A 13233-nucleotide genomic window follows, 5' to 3' on the forward strand; every position below is an offset into this window, starting at 1 on the left:
ATAACCAACTAAGTTTCGGATGACATAAGTTTTGAACATAACATTTGTTCGACATAAGTTTTGAACGACAATATTTGTTTGGCATAAGTTCGACATAACCAACTAAGTCCTAGGAGTGTAAGGATCCCTCGGACGCCTCTGTATCTTCGGATTTGTAGGCAACACATTGGGAGTGTAGCCAACGTCGGTGTGGTCGCGTTGCCGGTGCGTACGGCTCGTACCCTACAAGTATATGATATGCACGATTACTTATAATCTTTATGATCATTAGTTCATGGAGCCTATGTATTTAAAGAAACTACCTTTGTTACTACATGTGAGGCTCCTTAGGTACCAAGTGGGGCACCGCCTAGCTAAGACATGTTGATCTCGTCCTATGGCCAATCATCCCACTAGTGGTGCTGTCTGCGGAAGCCTAGGGGGTCATCATCGTTATCGTCGTCCTCGGTTGTAGGGTCCTTCCTACCACTTTGATGCGGTGGTGTACGCACTATGGAAGTCACACCTGTCATCGGCTAAGAAGAGCCGACTGGTGTCCTCAAAGAGCCAGAAAACGTGCCACCCGACCACGCCAGGACTTCCACCCAACGAGTGTCCATGCAGCTCAACTTCTGTGCTAGCTTCCTGCATCTTCGCTTCACCTTCTGCATAAATAGACGTTAAAGTTAGTGCATTTTCCAAACGCATATACACTAAAGAAACATTTTCAGAACAAAAAAGTTTATGTTTACCTCCACAAAAACCACAAGAACGCCTAGCCCTAGCCCTCTAGACTCGTAAAGTCAAAACGCTGCTTCGTTGGACAGCCTTGACAATTGTGTCGCCTGGGTATAGAAATATGGTTGGACAGTTTTAGTACGCATACTTAATACCAAATGGATAACAAATTGTACCATTCGAGTATCTTACCACGTATCTTTGAAGCGAGGCTCTCTATAGTTGTGTGTCGTCCCTAGTGGCAATGTCGTACACATCTTTGATCACATCTTCCTCGTCGTCCTCGTCAATCGTCTCCTCAGTGTATGGGGGCTTGATATGTGTCCTCGTAGACCTATGAAGCCACCATAGGTACTCGTCGAAGGTGTGCTGGTCGTGTGGGGGACCCGCATCGACTGGCTACCGGTCCCTATTCTGCCACAACTGGATGTATGCGTTATGTGTCATACACCAATCCTTGGTCTTGTACCTCTTTCTACGGTCATACCTGCAACAAAATGATTGTTAGTTGTACCATACACATCTATGAATTGTAGCTTTGTTATTAATCGATAACGCACCCGTGCAATTCTTAATTGGTGGAGTAAAGTAGTGGTGGGTAGCCTGTCATTCTTCCAAACTGCCTGCAAACCCTAATGGGCAAGTGAATCTCAACCATGTGGAAGAAAATAAGAGGGATGCTGCAGCGATACTCGTCTAACTCATCTCTAGTGATAGGACTCAGATAGTACTTGAGCTTCAGAGCATCCCAAGGACACCAATGCATCTGAACATTTCGTAATTGAGTTAGGTTGTGATATAGTGTACATCGAACAAGACACATATATGATAGTAAAGAGAGCGTAACCCAGTGCTGTGTCAGGACGTCGAGATCGTTCGTGTACTCCCTGTACTTACGTCTCACATTCCCTCTAACTAACTCTACTTGCGTCCAGATATATAGAGTTGTAGGGAGTGTATCCTGCCTGTTCCAATGCTGCATTCAACATGATAATGAATTAGCCATTAATAATTTAATCATATGTAACTGCCTTGAAGAATATAATGAACCAAAGTACTTACCAGTAAACTAGTAGCAAGGGGCCTCCCAATGGGCCATCGTTCCCAACACCAAACCTGAAGTAGGTAGGAGCAACCCCCAAGGTTCGCATACCCTAAGGTGACGTATAGCTATCGATACGTCCATGCCAGGACTCCGCTGCCTTAGCTGTACGCCGCTATATTATCCCACGGCTGGCGTAGTATGTCAAGGAGGATCCAGCTGATGGTGTTGCCCGAGGTGTCTAGGAAGAGGAAAGCACTAAGGAAGTGCCAGAGCCACACTCAAGCGAACATGTCAATCTGAGCCTCATCAGCCTATGGGTCTAAGTAATCAAAGCGCTCTGTGATCCACGACGACGAAACATAGGAACTTTTCTTGAAATTCACCAAAGAAAATGAGACCTGATGGCTATAGGAAAGCAATGCAAGTATTAAATAGGCTTGAATTGCTCACTTATTTTTCTTTGAAACATAGTCGTCCGGTGGAAGAAAGCCAGTGAACTGAGCCACCAGCTCCCTCCAGTGATCGTTGTCAACTATACCTGTCACTGGACATCCACCTAACCGAAGGACAAAGATAGCCTTCACGTCCTGCATGGTCAAGATCATCTCGCCGCAAGGTAGGTGCAACGTGTGGGTCTCAGGCCTCCACCTATTATAAGAATAGAACGACTGTCAGTTGCCTCAAATTTGTTATAAGAATGTTTACGTACAATGAAGGCACCCGCACCTGTCTACAGCTGCAGTAAGTAGTGCTGGGTCAAGGGGCGGAAGACCATAGTTGACAACACGGACAAGCTCGAGGAAGCCGGCACGCCGTATGTACGGCACGTAACGCTCGTCCCACTGGTGCGCCCTGGTGTGCGTGCGGGCCTCAAAGGAGGCAAGGACACCTCTGCGTCGGTGTCACTCAAGATGTGTACTCGGTGCGGCTCGTCGTACTCCACCTTAAGATGGGGGTACAACGGGTGCTGCGTGGGAGGGGTCATCATGTTACAAATTGATAAACAAATGGTTAGAGTATTCAAATTTACAATATTCAAATTAACGTTACGTAGCATTGCAAAATTTGAACTACTTGTTATGCAATAGGAACATAATATGAAAGCACATGTATATATTCAAAGTAACATTAACAGACATATTAAACAACTTCACTAGGAAAATAACCAACTTCTATGTATGGATCTGTTGTCCACCAGTGTTTCTTATTAAATTATTACAATAGCTTGTCTGCATCTGCTAGAGCAGCTCATTATAATTTTAACCTAGGGATGAGTAGCCCAGTATAAGATGAATTGATTGAGAACTATCATGTGTGTCATACTTAGTCCTATACTCTATACTAATATCTCTAAAAATACAAGTTGTCTACTTTTTTCGCACAATGCTATGATGGACTCATAGCAGTACGATATCGACGATGTTGTGCATGATTTTAGAGGTTCTAGTGCTTTCAATATATGCTTGAGTAAAATGATCATTTGGATTAATATTTTCATGTAAGAAAACAAGCATATAACAATTTAAATCATAAAAACTCAACCAACCAAATTTGTCGCTATATATATGTATGTCTAGTGCACAAAAACACATAAATAGATTTATATTTCACGTGTCTTTTAATTAGACATTTGTTTTCGCTATAATCAATAATACATTATAAGAAAATTAACAATTAAAGTATATAAATAATAATACAATGTAAGATAAATTAACGGCTAAAGTATATTTTAAAAGAATCTCTCAATCTAATGGCTAACGATTAATATAAAGAGGTAGTGAAGGTATGAGGATTTTGATTATGAAGAAATAGGCACTAAATTTCACATCAGCGATGGTTGAACTGTAGTGAGGGCGTCCGTGTCGCGCTAGCGTGCGTGGTGCGGCAGGCGCGGCGGGCGGTGTGCAGGCGCGGCGACGGCGACGCTGTGGGTAGGAGGGCAGGCAGGAGGGAGGGCCAGCGGTTCATGGGCAGGCGGGAGGGAGGGCGGCTCGCGGGCGTTATTTATCTGGTCCTGCCACGCCGTGGGCTATGGCGTGTCACTGCCGCGCTAAGATCGGTGGCGCGGCAGACCCTGCCACGTCACCGGTCAGCGCCTCGGTCGTCGCCACGTCACCCCTCTCACCGCGCCACTATGCATGGCGCGGCACAGGCTTTTCGCCATGCCATGGCAATAGGCGCGGCCAAAAGTGTTAGTTTTAAAAAAAACAGTGTTAGATTTAAAATTAATTTACAAAAAGTGTTAAAAATAGAAAAAAAAATCCGCACAGTCCCGCTCCATAGCTGAGTTGTGAGTGCTCACTGCTCAAAAACAACAAGCGACGTGCCGATGCCGGAACTGGAATTCTTCGGCTTGTTCGGTTGGGTGAAATCCAACAGCTCTTTCAGCTAATCAAAACTAGTATAAATTAGTGAAGTATTTCTAGTAAGAATGGATCCAGGATTGGTTCCCTGCCATTTGATTAGGAATGCATTAGGAATTATTCAACTACTCAAAATTTATATAAATTTGATAACCAATCCAGGCAGAAATCAATCCATGGAAAGATTCACTGCTAACCGAATGTGCCCTAAACCTTTTTCATACTGCGGTACTACAATTCTTCCCATACCTTTTTAAAACTTACAGTCCCAATCTGACATTCAAAAAAGGGTATATGATCTCTCTCAACTGACTAACTGAGATCAACGAGAAGCTTTCAGTGCTCCGCAGTGGCACGACACGAGGCATGGTCATCGACTCATCGTCATGCTCAACCAGACGACTTCTCTCAACTGACTAACTGAGATCAACGAGAAGCTTTCAGTGCTCCGCAGTGGCACGACACGAGGCATGGTCATCGACTCATCGTCATGCTCAACCAGACGACTTTGCTAGTTGGTTTCGATCAAGGCTTATCAATTAGTTAAGAATATTTTTCTTTTATAATAAATTAGTATCAATCAAGTTTATTAGTCTAGAAACCAACCAGGGAACAGGTCAAAGGAGGGTGGAGAAGACACGACGGTTCCAGATGCACACCGCAGATGATACTTGAGGATACAATTTGCTCACCTTGGACCTTGCGTAGCACATGATGTATTTTTAATCCTTTCCTTGATCGCCATTCCTACTAATAACATATTCCATCACCAGTTCGATCGACAATCACGCGACTTCGTCCGGATCTCGATCGGCCGGTGGCCGCCGTGGTCAGTAAGGCAGGCATGGCATCCGAGGTAGCCAGCCTCGCCGTGGTCTTGGCCGCCGCGTCCGTGGCCCTGGCTTACGCTCGTCTCGCCACCTCGCGGCTGGCCCCCAGCATCCCCCGCCTCGCGGCGCTACTCCCGGTGCTCCTACTCCTCCCAGTCCTCCCCTTCGCCTTCTCCTCGATCCACCTCCGCACCATCTCCGCCTTCTTCCTCGTCTGGCTCTGCGGCTTTAAGCTCCTCCTCCTCGCCGCGGGGCACGGGCCGCTCCACCCGGCCCTCCCGCTCGTGCGCTTCGTCGCGTGCGCCGCGCTGCCCGTCAAGGTCCGGGACAAGACCGAGAAGCAGCAGCAACAACAACAACAGGCATCCCGCTCCTCTCTCCCTTCCGGATTCCTGCTGTCCTACGCGGCCAAGGCGGCGCTCTTCTCCGCGCTCGTCTCCGTCCGGTGCTACAGGGCGCGGATGCCCGCATACGCCGTGCCCGTGTTCGACGGCGCGCACGTGTACCTGATGCTGGAGCTCTTCCTCGCATCCGCCGCGGCGCTCGCCCGCGCGCTGCTGGGCGCGGAGCTGGAGCCGCAGTTCGACCGGCCGTACCTCGCCTCCTCCCTCCGCGACTTCTGGGGCCGGCGGTGGAACCTCATGGTCCCCGGCGTGCTCCGGCCCTGCGTGTACCGCCCCGTGCGCGCACGCTTCGGCGCCGCGGCGGGCGTGCTCGCGGCGTTCCTCGTGTCCGGGGCCATGCACGAGGTCATGTTCTACTACATCACACTGGAGGCCGGCACCGGGGAGGTCACCGCGTTCTTCGCGCTGCACGGCGCGTGCGCGGTGGCCGAGCGGTGGCTGGCGCGGCAGCACGGCGGCGTGTGGCGACCGCCGCGGCCCGTCGCGACGGCCCTGACGCTGGCGTTCGTGACGGGGACCGGGTCGTGGCTCTTCTTCGCGCCCGTGATCCGGAGCGGGCTGGACAAGGCCATCATCGCGGAGTGCGAGGGGATGCTGGCGTTCTTGGAGCGGGCAGGCCGGAATCTAACCGCGATGGCACATTTGGTTTGAACCTCTGGGTAGTACACTAATACTGGTACATGTAACATAGCATGTACTGAGATGTAATAACAGCATGTTCGTTTGAGCTGAAACAATCGTGAATTATTATTGTTGGCTGATTTGGTGTGAGAGAAAAATACCGTTCTGTCTTATAATCCACGATCGTTTACGACCAACTGAACACGCTGAACAGGCTGCTGAACAGGCTGCAGAGATTGCACAGTTAACCGCGCTTTTGTACTGTCGATCCACTGTTAACAAAAAATTTTGTATACTGCGTCAAAGAGGCGAGGTTGTATTTGGTTATACTGCTTATGCGATCGGTCGATCCACTGTAAACAAAAAATTTTGTATACTGCGTCAAAGAGGCGAGGTTGTATTTGGTTATACTGCTTATGCGATCCGATACTTCAGCGTGTCGACTTCGTATTCAAGTAGTGAATAGATTATCCAAACAACTAGCGTATGCCAATCGTGTGCCTGCGCTCTGCTGCAGTGCTGGTACGCGTCACTGGAAAGGTGCTGCAGCACCGATCAATGTTGTACCAGGGAGACCAGATTTGCGCTCTCGCACAGATTTGCCTTTTGCAACTGCAGGGTTACAAGATCATTAGTGCAACCACTACATTACGCACAAAATCAAAGATCCCAAAACGGCAAACGAGCAAACACATTATGTGCAAATCAAATCATCGTTCAATTCAACCACCAACGCTGGAGTCCTCGTCATCAGAGTCCAGCTTCCACCACGGCTTCCCCTTGGCCTTCCGTGCCAGCTCCTCGCCGTCATCGTCCTCGAACACCACCTCTTCCTCGTCATCGTCCTCATCGTACCTCCACTCCAGCCCCTTGAGCACGTCTCCATCCCGCCACTTGCCGGACACGGACGGCGCGGCCTTCCTAGCCTTCCCGGCGATCACCTCCGCCCAGCTGAACCCGACGTCCGCCCACCTCGCCAGGCCGGACTCACCACCGACGACCACCGACCGCACGCCCCTCTCCCTCGCCACCCGCAGCAGGGGTGCCAGCTCCTCGTGGCCCGAGACGAGCACCAAGCACCGCGCGGACCCTTCGTCGAGCACCAGCTGCGCGTGCTCCCGGAGGGACGCCGCCGGGGTCCGGGAGAGCTCGACTCGGACGCCGGCGCGCCCGAGCTCGTCGGACGGGGAGGCGGTGCCCGCGCCGGCGGTGAGCTCGCGCGCGGCCTTCTCGTACTTGGAGAGCTTGAGGGACAGCGCGGCGGCGAGGCGCACGCGGCGGCCGCCGCGGGCGGAGTCGATGCGGGCGACGCGCTTTGCGTGCTCGCGTGCGTGGATGGCGTCGAAGTGGCGAAGCAGCGCGTCGCGAGCGCGGAAGCGGCGGCCGCAGACGCGGCAGAGGTGGGTCGTGGCGGCGGACACGGCGGGGGCCGGCAGGCGGTGGGACGGGTGGAGGAACGCCGCGGAGAGACGGAGGCGGCCGAAGGAGGTGGCGGCGAGGTGGAGGCGCACGGCTGCGTCGTAGAGCGGAAGAGTAGACGGGGGACGGGAAGCGGCCAGGTCCCAGAGGACGGCCACGGCGGTGGTCGGCTTGCGTGCCGCCGGTGCGGTGGCGCTGGAGAATGAGCGGAAGAAGGGCGGAGCAAGGAGTTTTGGGCCCGCCGCGAGGAGGCGACGCTGGAGGTGCGAGAGCGGCGGCAACATGAGGGAGGATGTCGCACGGGGAAGAATTGCGATCTGCCTCTATGGCATGCTTCCAAACTCCCAGCTTTCCACTTCCACCTCTCAGAGGGCGCTCGGCCACACCAGGGATTGTGGACGAATGTCGAGTCTTGGGCCGAAAAGGTAGCAAAGTTCCAAACAACGGAAAGGTTTCAAGACTCTAATCCCAAACCTAACCATCGATTCGTCCTTCCCAATACAATTCCCATTGCTGGAGTCCCGCTTCAACTTGAATCGATTCGCCTTACCCTATTCCATTCATGTTATATGTTGCAAGTCGCGCGCTTCAACTTGAATCGATTCGCCATTCCCTATTCCATTCATGTTATATGTAGCAAGTCGCGCTTCAACTTGCAAAGTTGCAAAGGATGTCAACACAAAATATCATATAATACCATAACATAAGAAATGAAAACAGTCATGCAAGCAACGATGGTCTTTAACTCGTCAGTTCAGTATCTGCTGTAAATCAGAAAGCATACTTCAGTTCATCGATGAATTATAAACTCTTAAGCTCTCAATGAGGCATCACTATAACCATGAATGATGATAACATGATCAACCATAATAAGACAGTTTTCAAAAGACGCAGTATGATGCAGCATCCGAGTTCCCAGGTTGCTGAAGAATTACATCTGCATGATAACCGAGTTTGCCAGCCCAGCTTGCTCCACGGTCTGCGTTGGGTCAGCCAGCTGCTTGGGTGGGAAACCCGTCTGCAGCTGATAAGGCCTTGCAGCTCCAGGCCGAGATGCGTCGATGAAGGACCTGATGTCTCCCACGGTGTGGTGCATGTTGAACCGGGCAACCATGCGAGTGCCGTCAGCCAGCCTCAGCTGTATGGATGTAAATGGCTGGGAGTCATCCACAACAATGCCAACGGACCTCGAAGCAGCAGGGGCCGCTGATGCAGGAGCAGGTGTTGCACTCTCATCTGGGGAAGGTCCACCACCAAGGGTTCTTCCAACACCCTGGAAAGCTGATCGAGGCCTTACAGGTTCCTACATGAACAAAACCAGAAGGGACATAAATCAATGAGAATACAGTCATATGCCCATATGCAAGGATGCAAGTTAAGAGGGCTCACCCTGTAATCTTCCATCCTTTTAATAACAGACACATCAACATGTTCCCCATCAGTAGGCACCAGCTCCCTGGGGCACTTTGACATCTTAAGGCTCTGAAAACCCGAAACAGCATACAATTAGTGTAAGAACGATGAAGGCATTCAATTATTCATGTTTGCATGTCCCATTCAAAAAATACTGTGATGTCCTGTTACTTAACTAAGAACTTAATAATAGCTCGACAAATCTTTATGCCTAAGAGAACAAAACAAACAGCCCAACACTATGAGCATACATGGTCTTTAAGGCATGGCCTATTAGGAAAACGAAACCATAGGATGTAGACAAATCAGTTCATGATTTTATGGCACAAGAGATAGCAATATGGCACAGTAAAGTTGAGATCTGTCTGTCAAGTTTTGAGTTGCAGAGGTGGAGAACCAATTGAAGTAATAATGGAAGTAACCTACTCCCTCAATTGAAGTAATAATGGAAGTAACCTACTCCCTCCGTCCCAAAATACTTGACCTTATACCATTCAAATTTTGTCCCAAAATAGTTGTCATTCTTACATCTCAATGTACCTTTCTCTTCTCCCCAATACCATTTTTTTCTTTTCCCAATACATCTCTATCTATATTTCTAGGGGTACTAAGGTCTTTTGCCTTGAGCAATGGTATCCGTGATATTAGATCCTAAAATGTCTACTATTCTGGGACAGAGGGAGTAATTGGCATTCTGAACATGATAGCTCACTAATTAAGTCATCAACCAAAATGTTCTGGAACATCTGAAGGGCAAATGGTCCAAACCTTCCACAATAAAATGCAAATAACAGCATGAGATGAGCAGTACAAGCATAATAAAGTGAAGTGATTACTGTTAAATAGTCATCTACGGAACAACACACAGTATTCAAAAATTAGTTAATCAGGACTAATGGGGAAAATAAATTTCTACAACACACAGTATTTAAATAGTCATCTACGGAACAACACACAGTATTCAAATATTCTAAAGTTCGATGGCACAAATTCTTAAAGAGTATCTTATTGAGAAAAGAGGGAATACTTGGAATAGATCAAATCATTCAGAAATATCATGTAAAAGGAATCACCTCAAGGAACTCTGCATTTTCAGGCTCATCGTAGTATCTCAGTGGACCATCATCCACACTAAAGCCATTGTTCCACAAATGTATATTGTGGCGTATTCGAACTGGTGCTGGTTCCTGAGGTGCAGCAGATGGCACTGTCTCCCCTGTAAGAAGTCGGCCAGTCCCTGTAAAGCTCCTAGAGCTGGAAGACTCGTCGCCAAGAAAAGGGGGCATTCCATGGATAGCACCCGCCTGCCTGGCTTGTTCAAATATCGCATCCACGTCATTTCTTCGTGTTGGATCTTGAACAAGCATTCCACTGCACATTACAAAGATAAATATAAAATTACTCATGCAACAAAAGAAAGAGCACAAGGTCAACTTATACAAACTTAAATCCCCAATTAATTTGTGATGCGGAGCTAAACATTAAGGAGATCTTCTTTTCAATGTTCTGCATGAAATCTAGATGGAAAAAAGCGTGGTCCAAAAAATATAGAACAAGATGCCTTTGAAAGGCAAGTAATGGACCGTAAAGCTACAATATATTGCCTTGTCATTCAAAGGAAAAAAAAGAACCACTTTTAAGTGGAACACTAACTATGAATATTACTTTCTATTTGATAGCCCTTCATTCCATAATCAATCTGAAGCCTAAAAAATAAGCTCAAGAGTTGTTGTTCCTCTTTTGGGGATTTGCCTTCCTTTTTACTCCCACAAAAAAAAACTCGACCGGGGGTGTTAAGACTGCCCCTGCAGCATTACAAATAAGAAGGACCTTCTCACCCGGCCGAGAAAACCCCCGAACCCCCGCCCCCACCCTTACACGGTGGCTTTCCGTCGCCCAAGTGAGAATTGGGCCGGTGCCCCCCTAGTGCTTTGGTTATGGGGACAGACGAGGGGATTTTTTTAACCTCAGCCTGAAATTCGCTCCCACGGGGAGTCGAACCCAGGACCTGAGGAGTGCCGCTGGGTCACCTAACCATTCGAGCTAGGCGCCCTTTGGCTTTACTCCCACATAAAAACCCTCCTCCAGCAACACACCTAAGAGTGTCAACCAGATCAATAAGTCCGTCGACAGTACCAGATTCTAGCACCAGGCCTATGGTCCATCCAAGGAATGAGCTGTAATCAGCGCCTTTCTCAGATAGACAATTCGTCACACACATTTAGCCATCTCGCGTCTCGCCCGAGGGACCCTTCCCCATAGTCCTGGCATTTCCAGTTCAGCTAACCAAGGCACAAAAGGAAGCACACTCGATCAAGACCTAAAAGCACACCCTCGAACTGGCATTCGATATTACCCAAATCCATTCCCTTAACGCCAGAGGAATGACATGTATTCTTTCATATAATTGTATTTGTGCGCAAGCTACACTGAAATTTAAATAATCAAGCAATGTGCCCAAATAAATGCATAGGCCAAGTTTCCTCTGTTGCAACTTTTAAATCAATCATGTTACTGACTATGTTAACTGCATCGGATGTTTATTATTCCTCGCGGAAAGCACAATGCAATTTAAAAGCAATAAGGATAAGTACATTATGGGTTAAAGACAATAATAGTTGAATGGAACATCTGTAACCAAATTTGCATCATCATGATTTGAGGTGTATGTACAATTTAATGCACCACAGGGCTTGGACAATTCTCCATTCAATTTCAGTCAGCACATGTGCCCCAAGTTTGAGCTCCATGTTTTTTTTATTATGTACCAGTTGTATTGATTTTGCATTGTCAGTTCAATGCGCAAACAACTTTAGTTCAGATCACTCGCAATTTCACCTGATACGTGTCCAGAGACAGAAATATCCTGTAATCCAAAATCTATAAGAAGGCTCACTCCCAAAGCACGCCAAGGATAATCAAATAGTGCATAGTTCTTCTGAAGAATAAAAAAACAGACATAAACTGAAAGACACAGATTTCTGGTATGTTGCAACTTGGGAGCATCAAAGGCTACTGCTACTGCTCATACCACATCTACACAAGTCACGGCTGCCCTATATAGCACAGCTCACATGGAAAACAAAGTCAAATCCGCGCAAAAGTAACACGCGAAACACCATAAAAAACCTAGTTCAGAGAATCCGAGATTTCACCCTGAAGGTTGAAGCCAATTATCACTCTAGCCAGACGACCTAACTAGATCACAAAACTAGGAGGCGGCGATTCCGATGCCCGTACGCACGATCGCAGGCAAATCCCAGCAGAGTCAATCAGGAAATACTGGCCCACGAGAGGGGCTGAGATATACCTCTTCTCGCCGCCGGTGTAGTACTCCTGGGGCTCGTCGTCGTCGCTGCCACTGCCGCCACCTCCGGCGCCAGGGAAGCCGGCGGGCCCGCGGTTTAAGTCGGAGAGCGTGCGGATGGTGGGCCCCCCACGGCCGCCGCCGGCCGCCGGCTTCTTCCCGCCGTTGGAGGAGGAACTCATCGCCGATGAGGTGGGTGGATCGGGGTGGAGGGGTAGGGTTTGGTCCGCGCTTGGCTTCGTGTCGCGTCGCGGATACTCGGCGAGTCGAGCCCCTTCTGCTTTCGTGGGTCGAGAGGACTCAGACCTCTTGGGGCTGTGTGTGTGGGGTGGGGTGGGGGTAATATCCGCGCCAGGAGAATTTTTTTTTAATTTCAATATTTTTTAAAAACTAATTTTAAATCTAACATGACCGGTTTTTTTAACTAATACTTTTGGTCGCGCCTATTGCCCTGGCGCGGCCAAATGCCTATGCCGCGCCATGCATGATGGCGCGGCAGAGGTCTGACGTGGCGATGACCGGAATCGCGATCGTTGACGTGGCAGAGCTCGCCGCGCCACGGAGCATGGCGCGGCGGGGCCAAATAAATATCGTGAGCGAGCCCCTCCGCCCGCACGCACCCCTGCCCGCCCGCCCGCCGCCGCGTCCTCCGCTAGCCACACATCGCCCTGCCGCCGCGCAGCACCCCTGCCCGTATCGCCGCCGCCAGCCGCCCGCGCCCCGCCGTCACGCAGCGCCCGCCGCCAGCACCCGCACGTGGTCGCGCCACGAACGCCGGCACGTCAAGGTCGCCCGCTCCTAAGGTACCTCCCTCACGATTTCACGTTATTTTGATTATTATTGTTTTAGGATAATTAGTGATTTAGGATAATTAGTAATATATGATAGTTAGGGTTTTATGATTGTTATTGATTTATGATAGTTAGGTTAGTGAATTTGTTTGTGATTTACGTAGGTAGTTTTTAGGTTTAAGGTTAGGATTTTGGGTTTATGGATTGATTAGGTATTTATTATTTAGTTTATAGTTAGTTATTTAGTTAGGGATTTTGGGTATAGATACTAATTTATAAATGTCGGTACTTACTAGTGCGTGATACGTCGATTTTGATGATTT

At 48.9% G+C, this 13233-nt stretch overlaps 3 protein-coding genes across 3 annotated transcripts; 1 reads left to right on the forward strand and 2 right to left on the reverse strand.

Annotated features, from left to right (window-relative positions):
- Positions 1-4791: 4791 nt before the first annotated feature.
- LOC136493923 (probable long-chain-alcohol O-fatty-acyltransferase 5) lies at positions 4792-6103 on the forward strand. The gene has a single exon (XM_066490045.1). It carries the CDS (start codon positions 4970-4972, stop codon positions 6008-6010), a length of 1041 nt encoding a protein of 346 aa, XP_066346142.1. The 5' UTR covers positions 4792-4969; the 3' UTR covers positions 6011-6103.
- Positions 6104-6490: 387 nt separating this feature from the next.
- LOC136490719 (uncharacterized) lies at positions 6491-7973 on the reverse strand. Its single transcript, XM_066486918.1, has one exon. It carries the CDS (start codon positions 7681-7683, stop codon positions 6703-6705), a length of 981 nt encoding a protein of 326 aa, XP_066343015.1. The 5' UTR covers positions 7684-7973; the 3' UTR covers positions 6491-6702.
- Positions 7974-8118: 145 nt separating this feature from the next.
- On the reverse strand, positions 8119-12419 carry LOC136490720 (plant UBX domain-containing protein 4-like). Its single transcript, XM_066486919.1, has 4 exons — positions 12123-12419; positions 9886-10183; positions 8789-8881; positions 8119-8702 (listed from the first exon to the last, which is right to left on the reverse strand). The coding sequence occupies exons 1-4, from the start codon at positions 12299-12301 to the stop codon at positions 8331-8333; spliced, it is 942 nt and encodes a 313-aa protein (XP_066343016.1). The 5' UTR covers positions 12302-12419; the 3' UTR covers positions 8119-8330.
- Positions 12420-13233: the final 814 nt, after the last annotated feature.

The sequence above is a fragment of the Miscanthus floridulus genome, chromosome 11 (assembly GCF_019320115.1).
Source record: "Miscanthus floridulus cultivar M001 chromosome 11, ASM1932011v1, whole genome shotgun sequence".
Classification (NCBI taxonomy): domain Eukaryota; kingdom Viridiplantae; phylum Streptophyta; class Magnoliopsida; order Poales; family Poaceae; genus Miscanthus; species Miscanthus floridulus.

Bases quoted from the DNA above. Each gene is read 5' to 3' on its own strand.
- LOC136493923 (XM_066490045.1), top strand. From the start codon at position 4,970: ATGGCATCCGAGGTAGCCAGCCTCGCCGTGGTCTTGGCCGCCGCGTCC.
- LOC136490720 (XM_066486919.1), bottom strand. From the start codon at position 12,301: ATGAGTTCCTCCTCCAACGGCGGGAAGAAGCCGGCGGCCGGCGGCGGC. The intron at 10,184-12,122 runs GTATATCTCAGC...TGTAATGTGCAG, and splicing joins TACACCGGCGGCGAGAAGAG to TGGAATGCTTGTTCAAGATC. The intron at 8,882-9,885 runs GTGATTCCTTTT...TCGGGTTTTCAG, and splicing joins AAAATGCAGAGTTCCTTGAG to AGCCTTAAGATGTCAAAGTG.
- LOC136490719 (XM_066486918.1), bottom strand. From the start codon at position 7,683: ATGTTGCCGCCGCTCTCGCACCTCCAGCGTCGCCTCCTCGCGGCGGGC.